We start from the raw sequence: 16,018 nt of genomic DNA on the forward strand, positions 1-16,018 counted from the left end.
TAGGCTTATCTGGCTTCTTTTGACACGTGTAAATTATTCATTGGCCACCACCCCGCTGAACCCTGGTGTAAGGCTTGAGAAAGGGTGCAGGTTAGTTGAGGAGATTTCTACAAAACTGGCCCCCCACTCTCTCATTTCTTCATGGAGTTCACAAGAACATTTTTTTTCCCTTGGTTAGACTAAAAATTAAATTATATTTATAAATCACCCCTCAAATAAAATCAAAGAGACCGTTTCCTTCTGATTCACGATTCCCCCCCCTCTCTCTCTATAGCAAAGCCCAATAAATATCCAATTCCATTATTTGATTCCTTTGCTCGATTTCTTCAGTAATGACCTGAACTTTTTGCCGCTTTTGGTGCAAGTACATGTAGATTTGCACTTAAACATTAAAGTTATTTGGGGTGCAAGGGACTGAGATTCTAAATTTGCTAGGATGGAGGGGAGCTTGCCCCCTGGTTTTCGATTCCACCCCACTGATGAAGAGCTGATTACTTTCTATCTCGCTCGCAAGGTCTCCGATAGAAGTTTTCGAGCAAGAGCAATCGCTGATGTCGATCTCAATAAATCCGAGCCATGGGACCTTCCTGGTTGTACATCTTCTTCCACTGTCTTCGAGAGTTGTAGATTTTTAATTGTGGGTTTCTTAATTTTAGGTAAAGAGTTGGTTTTACTGGTGGTTTCAATGGATTTATCTGAAAGTGTGTTTATTTGCAAACCCAGTTTAGTACACGCTAGAAAGCGCTTTTGGTTTGGTTTTTTTGATATTATGGTTTTGCGGATCTGGACAGTACATACACCATTGGTCTGTATCACATGGTGCACCACAGGATCATCCACCATCCGTTCCCTTAAATTGGCGATGGAGATAAAATTCTCACGAAAAGGAGCATTCGATCCCGTTCATCACCGTCGCCTGTTTAAGGGTATAGAAGTGGATTTCCTTGCGGTGTACCGTACGCGATGCATCTTTGGAGTGTATCATATTTTTCCCTAGGGTTTTGGTGTAGGTGGTTCTTCAGGTAGCATCAGAATTGCACTGTGATGAAATGTAGCGGTTTCATGTGTTTTACCTTTTTCTCTTGATTAGCTTTATGTTAATATTAGTTTAAGTTAAGTATGAATAGCATTTTGAGGGTTTTGGGATTAAAGGGTTAATCCACTTTGTACCATTATTATGGGTAGTGGTTTCAAGGTTTTGGTTTGAGTTTTGACGATGTCAGGTTTCTAATTTTACCTTGAAACTAAAATTCAGATGGGTTTTATGCCAAGAGTAGTTTCACATATGGTATTATTAAGTGATTTTTGACTTTTCATGATGATAGGTAGTGGTTTTAGGAATTTGGCTGTTGAAAATATGTTGTTTTCTAGGTCAAAGCATATTTATCCCTATCAATCCAGAATTAAATGGTTTAGTTTCAAGAGTGGTTTCAAAGACATCTAATCAATTAATGAGTTTTAGGGTTTTGGTTTGAAGTGTTTGATTGCTCTTCTGATTCTGGTCATTTCTTATGGTGTTGCAGGAAAGGCGACCATGGGTGAGAAAGAGTGGTATTTCTTCAGCCTCAGAGATAGAAAGTACCCAACTGGCCTTAGAACAAACCGCGCCACTGATGCTGGTTATTGGAAAACCACAGGCAAAGACAAAGAGATCTTCAACTCGGGCGTCCTCGTCGGAATGAAGAAAACCCTAGTTTTCTACAAGGGTAGGGCACCAAAGGGAGAGAAAACCAATTGGGTTATGCATGAATACAGGCTCCAAACCAAGTTTGTTTCAAGACCCTCCAAGGTATTCATTCACAACCCCATTTTACCCAAACCACCGAATTGCACCATTACCTCAGTTTTCGGCATTGATAGCTATTTCTTGTTTTTTTGTTGCAGGATGAATGGGTGGTTTCTAGGGTTTTTCAGAAGAGCTCAGGTGGGAAAAAACAACATGCAACCAATTCAGCTCCTTGTGATAATACCGCCATCATTACTGAGCCTGGAGATATGGGTTCTTTGGATAGTGACTGTTTTAGCCAGCCAAATGAGAATATATCAGAGCTAAACAGGCTGGTTTCTAGCTCTCAAAGCTTCAGTAACACTAACAATAATAGCCATATTAACATTAATAGCACTAGTGGCAATAACCCAATTGGGGCTCAGTTGAACCCTAATATGAGCATGAATATGAACTGGCTCTTTAAGAGAGACAATCCAGTGCAGCCACCCAGCTTACTTAACCTAAATTTTCCTACTTCAAATTCGATATTGCGAGCTCTCCAGCTCAATATGATGAACAGTTACCAACAAGTTGGAGCAAACAATGGCGGGGTAATTGCTCCCGGTTTGGCCACCCCAGAGCCTACTTTCAATGCAAACCCTTCTGCTCCAATGGATATTGAGTCTTTGTGGAATGGATTATGACTATGATTTCTCTCCACCTCAAAGCCCACAATTTGGAATTGAAGAAAAATATTGGTATCTTTTGTCCTTGGAGATAATAGGATGGCGTTCTGTGAATTCTCAATTACTGTTAATACCTAAGGCTTATGACCGGGTCTTATTTTCTGAATACCGTGGATCAAAGGTTTCCACTGTGAATAATTAAGTGTAAATTTTAATGAGGTTACAGAATACCTTAAAGAAACATGAATGATAGTTGTTATTTTGATTTCTTGCTTTTCTTACTTTTGTTTAATTACTGGGGTTATATCATAAGTATAGTGCAGCCACGGTTGCACCTACCACTTGCTACCATTGTTTGAAAATGTCAGGGGTATTTGCTTCTCGTGTTTTTGACCAGAGAGGCTGGAATTCTCATTATTTGGTATGTCTACAAGGAAACAATGGTTATTGTGACCATGACTGCACTATAACTCCCTAGGCTAAGAGACTATATTTTATGCATGTGTCTAGAGAGAGAGAGAGAGGCACATTATGTCATAATTGTTATATGTCATAATTGTGTGAGATCATGTCTATTGGTGCAATATGTCATAACAGTAAGTGGGTGCTTCCATTTTGTTGACCTAAACACTATGTCACTACTAGAACACAACTTAGTAACATTCTGTTACAGGTTTCAATTTTTAAGTTCTTGTAAGATTGGAACTATACATGAAGCCGGAGACTTTGATTCCCAATCCATTTCCTTTGGGGATCACAAGCGCCCCACAATTGTATAAGAAAAAGAACAAAAATTATCTAGAAATAAGTTTGAGATTTTTACAATATGCTGGAGTCATGATTGTGTCTGGACGAGAACAATAAAAATTTCATATAGACCCAAAAAAAAGATGAGTATTATCACATGATCCATATTTTGGGACATAATGATGTCCTACATTTTTTAGTTTTCTTCTTCAGTTCCAAAGTCTTAACTTTTGTACCGCTTGAAACACTAAAAAACTGACGTGTTTGAAACATTCAAAAGTCCGACTGCCTTAAACATGTGTTTTGGTGGTTTGAAGATCCACCTTTTGGACTGCCCAAAATATAAAAAAGTTGATGTATTTAGAAAGTTCCAAGATTTTTTTTTTTGGACAGGGTTACATAGTAATGGAACTTGAGATATAATGCTATGAAGACCTAGCTACTACTACCTTGACCCAAGCCTGATTCCTAAGTTCAGAAGTTCAACTTTTGCACTAAGTTCCAAATTGACCCTCTCAAACTCAACTTGAAGATAACCCTTTGAAATTTCGTTCAAAAAAAAAAAATTCGTCACTGCAAGCCTTTGTCGTCTGTGCTTGAGATCTTCTGCTTCTGCCATCTGTGGTTCGTTTGTATCCTCTAGTGGCCTATCGTGTTTTGGTGTTATGATCTTTTCTGTATGATCGAGTTTTCTATTACTCGATCATAAATTCTGGTTTGCAAGTTGTCGAACCTGTCTCTGACATACACCGAGTTCTGTTGGTTCTTCCAGGTATCATTTTGATATGCACTGAGTTCTGTTGGCTCTTCCAAGTGCCATTCTGTTTTCTCAGTTGTCTCGACTGCTTTTCTGTCTCTGGTGAAGGCCTGGAATTCTTGAATTTTGTTTGATTGAGAGAGCCTATTCTGATATGGCCGTCTATTCCTGAGGCCATCTATTCCTGAGGCTTGTTGATCCGTTGCTAGTCATATCTGCTCTATTTGAGCCTCATGTTTCTGAGGCTTGTTGATCCAATTGCTCATTTTCGCTTGTTGATCAAGCAATTTGAGCATGGAGATCACTGCTTCTACTGGCCACACTATGCACCTGAAGCTCCAACTGTTCGTTTTCGTAATTGGTGCTCAAACTCTAGCTGCTCTCTCTCATAGCATCTTGAGTTTGAGGGAAAGTGTGAAATAAAAGTATATATTGTCTATCAGGTTAATATGGAAGGCGTATATTGTAATATGTATATGTCTATCTAGTAATAGGCACGTGCGTTGCACGTGATGTTTAATATAAATCACGGAAACATGTTTATCATTGAAAAATATTTTTAATAAAACATGGTCTTAGAGATCAATTAATTTATCCTCACTATTGAATAACTTTATGAAATAATTATGATTTTTTAAAAACTATGTAATAAATAAATAATTCAAGTGTAATATTTGTGGTAAAATACGATTATAGGAAGACGAAAAATTTATATGCTATTTTAAATAGAGAAATAAAAATTGATATAGTGCATATGAAAAATAGTGAGAGAACGCTAGAGGAGATGTGATCAAAATTCATAATTAAAAAATAAAAATTACTCAAGTATCTTCCAAAAATAGAATTAAATTTTATATATACTTCATCACATATATTTTTGCTAGAAATATACTATTGCAGTTACAAAAGAAATTTAATATTCAAATAGTCATAAGAAATTTAAAATACATATAAGGGAAAAAGTTGAGATGAAAATAAATTGATTTATCATTTAACATAAGAATCGAAAAGAAAAAATAATTAATTTTTTACTTCCCAATAGAGAGACCAGAAGAGGCATGATCCATTTGAAAAATAGCACGAGAAAGCTAGAAGAAAGAGTAATATAAAAATAAGGGTGCGGTTTGTATAGAGCCGAGGCTCTAAACAATCAAATTAGAGCCCACATTTCGATAGTATAAAAAACATACAGTTTCAATGCTGAAAAGTTTTATGATAGCCTAAAATTATATTTCCATCTTTAGTTATAAAATTTAAAGCATAAACAAAGTGTACATCAAGCAGATCTATGAAAACTTGAAAATCTTAAAAATCGACAGTCGAAAAATGCGTCGCAAGATGCACTATTTCCCAAACTTGAGATTCATTTTTTTTTCTAATGTCCATGCATCTTGATGTCGAGATGATCAATTTGAGGATATTTGGGTATCAAAACAACCTCTTCTAGTGAACGTTTTGGGGTAGGCTCTAATTTAATTGTTTAGAGCTCAGACTCTATATAAACTTTTCCCTTAAATAAATAAAATAAAATGATTCAATAAAACAATAATAACAACAACAACAACAACAACAATAATATTAAAAAATAATAGAGAGATATATAAAGGGTCAGACAGCTCAAACCACTTATTTGCTGTAATTAAAAAACTACTTTATAACTTGAAATATATATATATATATATATATATATTATACACATGGATAATATATCTTTTGTCTTTCATTTAGAAAAATATTTCTAACAAAAAAACTGCTAGAGAGAGTGCTAGGATGAGAAAGAGAGATTCCTCATAAGATAAGTTTGGGCGTGACAGGTTTTTGGGTTGGGACCATGTGGGTTTTAACCTTTTAAGTGGGATATGATAGGAGATGTTGTTCAAAGAGGTTTTAGAATGGAGAGATTGAGAGAGAAATTTTTAAGGATGGAGAGATGAACAAGAGAGAAGAGAAATTACGGGAGAGAAAAAGTTTTTCGTAAAGGGATAGAGAGGGAGATATTGAGGGAGATATTTGAGGGAGATATCACCGGCAAAGAAGAGAGGTTATAGGAGATATCTAATGAAGGAGATATGACTTAAAGAGACATTAATTACTTGATAAATAGTGGGAGAGAGAAAAGTGGGAGGTAGAGAGACATGAATGGCTTGTTACATGGTAGAAGAGAAAAAGGTGGGAGGGAGAGAGAAACGTGGGAGGTAGAGAGTAAATTAAGTAGAGAGGAGAGAGAAAAGTGGGAGGTAAAGAGAGTAAATAAAATAGAAAAAGAGAGATAGAAAGACATCATATTAAAAAAGGAGTTACATAAAAACTAAAGAAAGAGTTACTTATATTTATGCATTTTTATGCATGTAGGAGGAAGAGAGTTATATAAAAACATTACACTAAAACGAAAGTTGCCTATATTTATGTCTACATTAAACAAGAGGTATTTATATTTATGGCTTTTTATGTATGTAGGAGGAAGAGAGAGACTAAATGTGGGAGGGAGATGCGGAAAAGAATAAATTAAAAGAAATTAAAAGAGAGATAGTAAATATCCAGAGAAGAGAAAGGGGAAAGCGATTAATATGGGAGGAGAGAAGAGAGAGAGATTGATATGGGGAGGAGAGAAGAGAGAGAAATGTGGGGGCTTGGAGTTATTAAGAAATAGAGAGTGAAGATGGATGATTAAAGGAAGAGAAAGAATGAGATGAGAAATAAGAGGGATGGGCATGAGATGACATGTATGGGCATGAGAAAGATGTGGGGGAGATAGAAGGCATGAGATGATATGTATGAGCATGATAGAGATGTGGGGAAGAGAGAGTTTTTAATATCGTGGGACACATGCTGAAAGAATAAATGGTGTAGTCCTCTCGCTTAATATATAATAAACGTATTGTCTTTATGGTAAGTGTGGGTATAGGATAAGAATCTGTGATTTATTTCTATTCTGGTTATATATAATTTATCTATAAAAGACAAGTTTATATATTCATATGATTAATGAATCTTGAGTCTCTTAAGATAAACTTGAGACTCTTCACAGTTAGGAGGAGCAATCTGGTTCAAATGGAAGGCTCTAACTGGGCAAACAGAAGGCCTAAAAAGATATGGATGGAAGTTGTGAGAAGAGATATGGTGACTTGTGGTCTAACTGAGAATATGTCCATTGATTGAGTGAAATGGTGAAACAGAATTCATATAGTCGACTTTAAATAGTTAGAATAAGGCTCGGATGATGATAGTGATGATTATGATGAGTTGAGGGCATCTTTCCGTTCATAAAAACTCAAGTGAAATCCACATAAAACCAGTTCTTAATCTTTCCGCATCTAATGACTTCTCTAACAAATAATGTTATTGACCGTAAGTGAAAATATGTAAGTCTACTTGGTGAAACTGTATCTTAAAGGGTTACAAACCCACCAAGCACCGACCCACACCATAAAAAAAAATTAAAACAAAAATAAAAATCAAATAAAAAAGTTGATAAATCTGTGAACTAAAACCCTTATGACTAGCTTTTTCGTCACATAAACGAATCCCATTTCACCATTGAGTCCCATTAAATCGATTCAGACTAGCTTTTTGGTCTAAGAAATGAGTTATGCTGAAAGTATGATTTCTTAATTCACAAATTACTAGGCCATCCTTTGTTTTTGGAGTGTGCTAGGACTCGCCTCTAGCCGAGGCAGATTACTCAGTCAAGTCTCAATAGACCCTTTGGGCTTGAAAAAAAATAAAAAAATAAAAAAAAATAAATAATTTTTTTTTCAAAAAATAAAAACTTGTCTTAAAAGTAAATTGAAATTTAAGACAACTTTAAAAATTTGAAACAAGCTTTAAAATGTTGAGAATAATCATCATCATCATCAAAACCTTTTCCCAACAAGCTTAAAAATGTAGAGAACAATGGAATTAAAAAAATGATTTACAGTCTCAATCATTTTTTAAATTTCAAAAAATAGAGAAAATACAAATAGTGAATATGGAAAACGTAACTCACAAATCTTTTTCAAATACATTCAAATCATATATTAAAAAAATTATGAAATAATCTAATATCTTTTTAGAATTTTTTAAATTTTTTATATCTGCGAGTCGTACACCGAACACCAAGGATTTCAGCCTCACCCTAAGTTACTCTCCCAAGGATGGAAAAAGGAATTTGAGACACACAAAAACTTTAGTCCAAGCTCGAACTTTGAAATCCCCTTGGCCCAACATGTTTTTCTTGCGATGCATGACCCTTTTTCATTGTTGTCCACGTCTAAAGTCCTCGCCAAGATTGCTGATGAGATGAGAATGGCCTAGGTCTTGGCGGTAGTATTGCGGAGCCCCATGATGAAATCTCTGACTCCATTCTTACCAAAAGATAGCGGCCCAAATCCCCACTCACTTACCAATTTTAACTTATCGAAAAAAGATTGCTGATGAGAGAAGAGGCTTGTCGCCCTCTTTCAGTAAAGGTCTGGTTACCGAAACAATCTAAGGACGCAAGCGAAAGTAGATTGCTCTTGGACTTCTTGAACAATATGAGGTATATCTCTCTCCTCTTGGATGCCTTAAACAATGAGAGGGATATCTTGCGCATATGCACCTGCATACAAGCGCACCGAAAAAGAGGTTTAGATTGCATTAGTGTTTGAAAATCGTTGAACTAGATAGGGAATTAGCTATTCCGATTGGGATAAAAAATTAACCACGATGATTCCCATATAGAATCAAGAATTGGCTTGACACATATAATGTCATTCGGTTCTGCCATAGAGCCCGGCAGTTCATATTCATGAACCATCCGCTCGAATTTGCAATCCTTTTTTCTTTCCAAACAAAATCAACCTTATTACATTTTTTTTGTCATTTCAAACCCATTTCTTCACCAATTTCATGAGACTTCTGCCAAAAGAGTGTACCCTCTTTCCGAGCAACAACCCTTTTTTCCGATAAAAACAAAAATCAAAGAGATCATGATTCCAAAGTTATAGGAAAAATCCAAGCCCAAATATGGAAATTTCTTAGTCTTAATTCTCTATTTCATTGGGGAACCTCTGTAGATTGTGTTAGCTTCATTTCACAGCAGGCATTTCGTGACATCGAACAATTCTTTAACAGTATTAAATTATTTAGTTCATTTTTATCTTTTAGGGAAAATATAGATTTTAAAAATAATCCCATAAGTTGTATTTATTATTCTAGCTTTGTGGGTTTCATGGACAAGAGAGTCGAACACAATTTAAAACATTTTATTTTAACGTTCCTTCTCTGATTTTCATAGGTTTTTTTATATTCGCTATTCTTTTTGAAATTTTTGACACTTTGTTTTTTCTATTTCTTGAAAAAAATTATTGATCTCTGTGTATTTATAGCATTTTAATGTTGGAATTACTTGTTACCTTAAAATCAATTGCTAAATCGCGCACTTTGCAATTGGCTTATGAAAGTTTATGACAATTATGTTTTTACACTGAGAAATTGAGAATATTCAAATGTGAGTTTTTCGATTTTTGTTTCTTTCATAATTATTACTATTTTGATGCTTATACTTGGTTTTTTATTGAATTATTCATAATTAATTTGAAAAACTTCTTGTGATCACAAAGTGGACCTCCTCGACCCAAACTTGTGCGAAGTCGAATCGACCTATACATTTCTGAGGCCTAGGGCATGTAAACATTATGACGATCATGACAAAACCAGAAAGAGGAAGTGAAGAAGGCAATATCAGTGTGGATTTTCCATTTTGGGATTCCCTTCAATGCATCCAATTGCCTATATCACGCACCAAAGATTGTTAACATTAAATGTTAAGACTTGAAGTCAAGTCCCAGGCTTAGTTGACCCTACTTAGATAAGAAGGTAACATTGGGGAGTTGGTTAACAAGGTTAAGCATTCATGGCCAGGAACAGGGTTTTTTATCATATCTAATGGTTTGAGGTAAAGGGCTACACATAAGGATTATCTCAAGCTTACAGTGTAATGCCTATGTTAGGTGCTTTACCCATTTTTGGGTTGCTTCCTATGCTGGGTTATGGTGCACTATGGAGTACTAGACCAGTATGGTCCTTTGTATAGTTTAGGCTAGAAATAAAGTATCAGCATAGGAAGAAAGCCAAGGACCTAATTCTGGGTCAGGCTCAGGAAATTGACTAAGTCTGGGCCCTATGGTTTTGGCTGGTAGGTTGTAGACAGCTGAGTTCGGCTCAGTATTTTGAACATTGTTTAGGTAGTTTCTTCATTCTAGACAATACGCAGAACTCCCAATCCACGATAGGAATCGTAACCCTCCAGCACATTGTAGCACCCTCAAAATACCAGGCAACCTATAGTAACACCCTAAATTTTTTTCGTTGGATTCACCCTTGAAAAACTTGCTTGTTTTCATATTGGACCTTCCCATATCGTAGAGAATCAAAATAGTTTTCCAATTGTTCAAGAATTACTCAGTTCTAATATACAATTTGAAAGTTATGAGCAAAATACTAATAATATATAAAATAACCATTCGGTCCTCTCCAAAAAACAACTTACCTAATTCTAGGACCATCCTTCAAATGTTTTTTGTTATAGGGCTGAGGGCCAACTTAGGGCTAGTTCTTAGGGCTGATCTAGAGCTTTGGATGAACTAGGGGTTGGGTATCTAGGGTTTTCCTCTTCTTCTGAAGAGTTTGGAGACCTCTCAAAGTTTTAGGAGCTCTCTTTACAAAACCCCTTATGCTGCTTGGAGACCTTTCAGAGTTCTATGAGTATCTGGATGCTCTAATAGATAGGAGGAACTCCTATTTATAAATTTTAGATGCTAGAAATTTTAGAAATTGAAAGATGTAGGATTGAGACTCCAAATTCTTGTAGAATTTATTCGATATAAATATTAATCTACAATTGCTCCAACAAAATTGACTGCAAGGATATTCCCACCATATTGTCTACAATAGTCATTCATTCAGATTTGATCCATTAGTCTTCATCCCAGTTATTTTGTTTCCTTTTACTTTTTCTTTTAAATAATTGTATCCTTTTCCCTTTCATTTAATTCCTTTTATTTTTCTCCTTTCCTTTCTAATTATTTTATCCCTTCCCTTTTATTTAATTCCTAGTATTTTATTATTTTTCTTTCTAATTATTTTATTCCTTTTATTATTTTATTGTAATTAATTCCTAATATTTTATTCCTTTCTTTCATTTCTTATTTGAGTCCTTTTTTTTAATTCAGTGTTGTAGAAAAGGAAAAATTTTATATAAGGATGCAACCTTATAATGTAGAACTACGGATGCCCCTCAAAAATCTATCGAAAAAGGTAGTTTTAATGTCGAGAAACCCTTTGATTGATCATCTCGGCATCGAGATGTATGACTATAAAAAATAAAAAGATTTTAAGTCTAAAAAATAGTGCGTTTTACAACATATTATCTACACTGTCCATTTTCAAGATTTTCATATGTTTAAAGATCTACTTGATTTTAACTATTTTTGAAATTTAAAATTTTATAATTAGATATAAAAATAGATTTTGTGATAATCCTAAGAACATTTTACATCAAAATTATATACATGATAAAATTTGAAAATGAACCTTACCTCTACACCTACGGATGCATCGGTATGCCGACTGCACCCTTTAGAAAAACGTTTAATATCACCTCCTAGATGGTGTGTCAAGGGTAGCAGTATCCTAGCAAGCTTTTGGTGGAACTTTTTTTTAATCTTCAAAGTCCTTTTTAGTTTTTTTTACTTCTTTTTTTTTTTTTTTTGCCTTTCTTTCCCTTCTTTTCTTTCATTTATTTGTTTCCTTATTTATAATCAATTTTCCTTCTTTATCAAAATTTGTCTTTTATGTTTTGTTTTTTGCTTTCTTTTTCTATTTCTATCCTTCATTATTTTCCTAGACAAAGAGGTAACCCCTCTCCCACGATACTCACAGCTCAAGATGGGTAGGGACAAAAGAGGGTTAATAGTTTGGCAGCCACCATGGGCCTCACTGACTTTCAAGCCTTTTCTAACCATTAGAGCAATTCAATATGAATAAATATTAGAACAATTTTGTATGAATATATAAGCCCATAGATACTCCTATTCAGAAGGTCACGTACTTAGCCTAAATCTTTATCTTGAGGCTAAGGCCAAAAAATAATAGATATCTTATTTATTCTACCTCAGTGAAGTAATCAGTCTCATGTATGTAAAATTATGTATGAGATTGGATATTTCTTATGCCATAGGACTTGTAGTTGCTATCAGAGCAATCCAAGTCCGGAATATTGGCAAGTTATGAAGAAAAGACTTTGATATATTCATTGAATCACAAACTACTTGCTAGTCTTTCAAGGAAATGATCAGAGGTTGTGAGGATTCAATGATATTGATTCAGCCAATTTCCTGAATTAGCCCAAGTCAACATCAGAATATGTCTTGACTCTAAGAAGAGTGATTACCTCATTTAGCAAGAAGCAAAGTTACAATTCACTATCAACTATAGAAGCCGATTACATTGCTTATTGTACAATATCGCAGGAGGCCGTGCGCCTCAAGAGGTTCCTGCATTATCTGATGGTTGTATCGAGTGCTACAAAGCCTGTAACAATATTTTGTGACAACACAACAGCTCTGGCTCTTGCAAAGGACCTAAAGTATCATAATAAGACAAAACACATATAAATCTTTTCTCTTTTTATTTCGTAGTTCAGTGGTAGGATTTGAGATTTAGCGTTGTTAATATCCACTGCTAACCACTCAAGTCCAATCACGATTTAAAAAACACATAGAATTAAGTACTATTATGCACAAGATGTCATAGAGATAAAGGAGGTAGCCATGATATATATTCCACAAGAAGGATGGTTGTTTATTCTAGACTAGGCCTAAAGCCGGAGAAGTTTATAATACTCAAGTCTAAGAGAAAGGGACTAAGATGTTCATGATTCTTTTATGTAATAAGACTATTATCAAACTCATTATCTGCACATGGATATTGCATTTTATTTTCTACCATGGTATTTTGGTTTGTTCAACGCATACAGCACGCGTGCACACACACACGGTCTGGATGAGCACTCACATTTGCGTACTACGACCTATATTCATTGCAAGATGAATCATCGACAGGCAAAGGTCTACTTCTTGCACAACATGACCACCATCAATGTTAGGGACATTAGTGTGAGCATTACCTCTATGGGGCATTGAGATGAGATTTCATGATTGAAATCACCATAATTCATATGTATAAGCTATCTTTATCAAATCATGTCGCCTTTATGATATTCAGGTGTGCGCATGATGTAAATGAAGGAGAAAGAAAATAAATAAATATAAAAATAAAAGATAAAAATAAATGGCTAAGAGATTATACCCCATCTTAAGTTCGGTAAGGAATTCCATCCCAAAAGATCTCCTTACAAGATCCAAAATAAATTCTTATACTTTCTCTCCCTTTTTTTTTTTCTAATCCAATTGTTATATACTTATAGAAAAGAAACAATTGTAAACCTTAATTTGCTCCCCAAGTATGCCTAATTAATTTAAATATTCTAATTTTACCCCTCAAATCTCTACAACCAAGAAAGATAAAAATAACCCTCAAGAAATCCAAATAACCTAGGCATAAATTTCTTGAACTTAATAAATAAATAAAACACTAATTGCATCACTCTCCTGGGTTGGGAGAAGCTCAACCTCAAGCTTGAAGACTCCAAGTTTTGAATCAAAGGCTATCCCCTTTATCACCATTTAGGTATATTTCTGGATACTGATCTTCTTCATGAATTCTTTGTGCTTCCTTAGCCAAATGTACCTCTTTCTTCCGTTTTGGGCACTCATATGGATAGTGTCCAGTTTCATTACACTGAGAACAAGTAACCCTAACTGAATCTTTCTTTCCTTCATTAAGTTTTGGATGGTGCGAAACCTCCTTCTAGGTAAAAAAACACTTATTAGTGCTCTATTGTAATTTGGTCTCCCCTCGTAAAGGAATTTGAAGAGCTTCCTTTTAAGGTCCATGGGTGATATAGAAATACCTCATCTCTAATCATTGATTGGAGCCCATTTACATAATGATTATTTTGTCCTTCGGTCTCTTAAAGGTTGTTTCGAGTCACGTCTATAGAATTCTCTAGTATAATCCTTTACTTTCTTTTCATTATGTTGAAGATTTTTTAGATCTTCAAAGAAAAGTTGCTCATGATCTACAGGAAAAAATTCTTTCAATTTATTTCTCATCTTTCAGCAATCAGAAATTTTTACCTTTCCCCAATAAAGTCAGGATAGTTCAACTTATTCCTATAATGATGCAACATACCCACAGAGTTTGGTTCTAATAAGTTTAACTTTATAATCTTATATAAATTCATTTCATTAAAAAAAAAAGAATCAACTGCACAACCAATCAATATGACCCTCTATATGGATCTTACCATGCAACTGAGGGAGATCAACCTTAATATCGAGATCTCGTGGATGTTTAACCAGATATAGGTCTTGCCTGTAAATTTGCTCGTTACATTTGGGATCGGTGCATTGAGTCAGTTTTGGGACTCGAGTTGTTTCTACGGCAAATGGCCCTTGAATCTCTATGATTGTGAGCACCATCTTCTTGAAAAATGGTGTCCTTTAGGCTTACAACCTCTAATTCATTACAATGATCTCTACTCGGATACCCTACAAGGTTTTGTTTACACTTTCCATAATTGGGGCATTAGTTCATGAGTCACAAGAGTAGGCTTTAGTGGCATTCTAATGAATAGATCTTCTTGGCTCTAATGCTATTTAATACATAGAGAAAGGGAAATAAAATAAATAAATAAATAAATAAAAATAAAAGATAAAAATAAAGAGACTAGAGATTATAAACTTCTCTCAAGTTCTACAAAGGAGTCCACCCTACAAGATCTCTTCATCAAATCCAAAATAAATTCCAATTCATTCTCTTTCCTTTTCTCATGGTCACATATTTATAGAAGAAAACAATTGTAAACCCTAACTTGCTCACCAAGTAAGACGAAGTACTATTGAACTTTTTAATTTTACCCCTCAAATCTCTATAACCAAAAAGGACAAAAATAACCCTAAAGAAAACTAAAAACCCAAATAACCTTAAACCTAAATTCCCTTAAAAGTGTATTAAACTAATTTTTTTAAAAAAAAAGAAAAAAAAAAAAAGAAAGGAAAACCTCGAATTAAATTAGAGCATTGGGGATGCCCTAGCTAGGCACATGGGTCTGACACAGGGGCACATTAGTTGTGACGGGATGCATCACTGCAACTGCACTAAGATATGCTTAGTGCAAATTTGAATTAGATCTCAATACCTTCTATGAATTATAGATTAGTGTGTGACTCACACCACACATGTTTACTAAGAGTACTATTACTATAAAAGTAGAGATGTATAAGATGATTCATATTCCTTGTGAGAATAAGTCATATTCCTTGTGAGAATAAGTGGTCACTTAGTAGCCTAGAGTGCACTCTTAGACTCTGTGAGTATATTAGAAATTAGAGATTGGATGTCGCTACTTTAGCGTACCTTCTCATGGTAATATATGATTTAGCTGGTTTCGTGGCAGAGCTGAGAAGGCAATCAAGTAAACAAGGAATAGTAGGTCTAGTTAAAGACCATTGACTCCGATTGGTGCCCATAGATATTACTGTACTCCATGATGTTCAGTAGTTGTACAACAATGTAAAGGTTTTTAGTCATGGAAGTTCTTTTACAAAATGTTTTGAAAAACTATTATAATATAACATAATTATTTTGAAAATGAATTTCTTTGCTTATATGAGAACAATATTCTATTAGATTAATTAAGTAGAAATACACGAAGGGATTGATTAGCCTTCTAAGCAAAAAAGATTTGATGAGGGATTAGTTGTGATACTCAATCTGTTGTGCACATATGAATCTAGGACAAGAAGAAACAATTATTTTAATTATAGAGAAGAAGTGTTGTTTATTAGTTTTGTTGAGAAACTTTATATAGTTCTGTTTGTAAAGATGCAGTTGATCTTTAAGGTCTCATGGTTTATTTTCCTAAAGTAGCATATGAGAGAGTTTCCTGCATATCAACATATTTTCACTAACTTTTATAGAAGGACCGTTCCTTTTAGGTGGAATAACTTCCAATGCATATACGACTTACCT

At 34.6% G+C, this 16,018-nt stretch overlaps 1 protein-coding gene across 2 annotated transcripts; it reads left to right on the plus strand.

The window, feature by feature from the left end:
- The first annotated feature begins 306 nt into the window (after positions 1-306).
- Positions 307-2,661, plus strand: NAC058 (NAC domain containing protein 58). Of its 2 annotated transcripts, none has more exons than XM_020665973.2 (3): positions 307-590; positions 1,524-1,789; positions 1,885-2,661. In XM_020665973.2, the coding sequence occupies exons 1-3, from the start codon at positions 437-439 to the stop codon at positions 2,410-2,412; spliced, it is 948 nt and encodes a 315-aa protein (XP_020521632.1). In that variant the 5' UTR covers positions 307-436; the 3' UTR covers positions 2,413-2,661. The 2 variants fall into 2 exon arrangements, with proteins under 2 accessions (XP_020521632.1, XP_020521631.1); XM_020665972.2 differs by having other exon boundaries at positions 315-656.
- Positions 2,662-16,018: the final 13,357 nt, after the last annotated feature.

This window comes from Amborella trichopoda, chromosome 13 (genome assembly GCF_054954075.1).
Source record: "Amborella trichopoda isolate Santa Cruz 75 chromosome 13, AtrichopodaSantaCruz75HAP2 v2.0, whole genome shotgun sequence".
Taxonomy (NCBI): Eukaryota; Viridiplantae; Streptophyta; class Magnoliopsida; order Amborellales; family Amborellaceae; genus Amborella; species Amborella trichopoda.

Bases quoted from the DNA above. Each gene is read 5' to 3' on its own strand.
- NAC058 (XM_020665972.2), top strand. From the start codon at position 437: ATGGAGGGGAGCTTGCCCCCTGGTTTTCGATTCCACCCCACTGATGAA. The intron at 657-1,523 runs GTAAAGAGTTGG...ATGGTGTTGCAG, and splicing joins TGTGGGTTTCTTAATTTTAG to GAAAGGCGACCATGGGTGAG. The intron at 1,790-1,884 runs GTATTCATTCAC...TTTTTGTTGCAG, and splicing joins TTGTTTCAAGACCCTCCAAG to GATGAATGGGTGGTTTCTAG.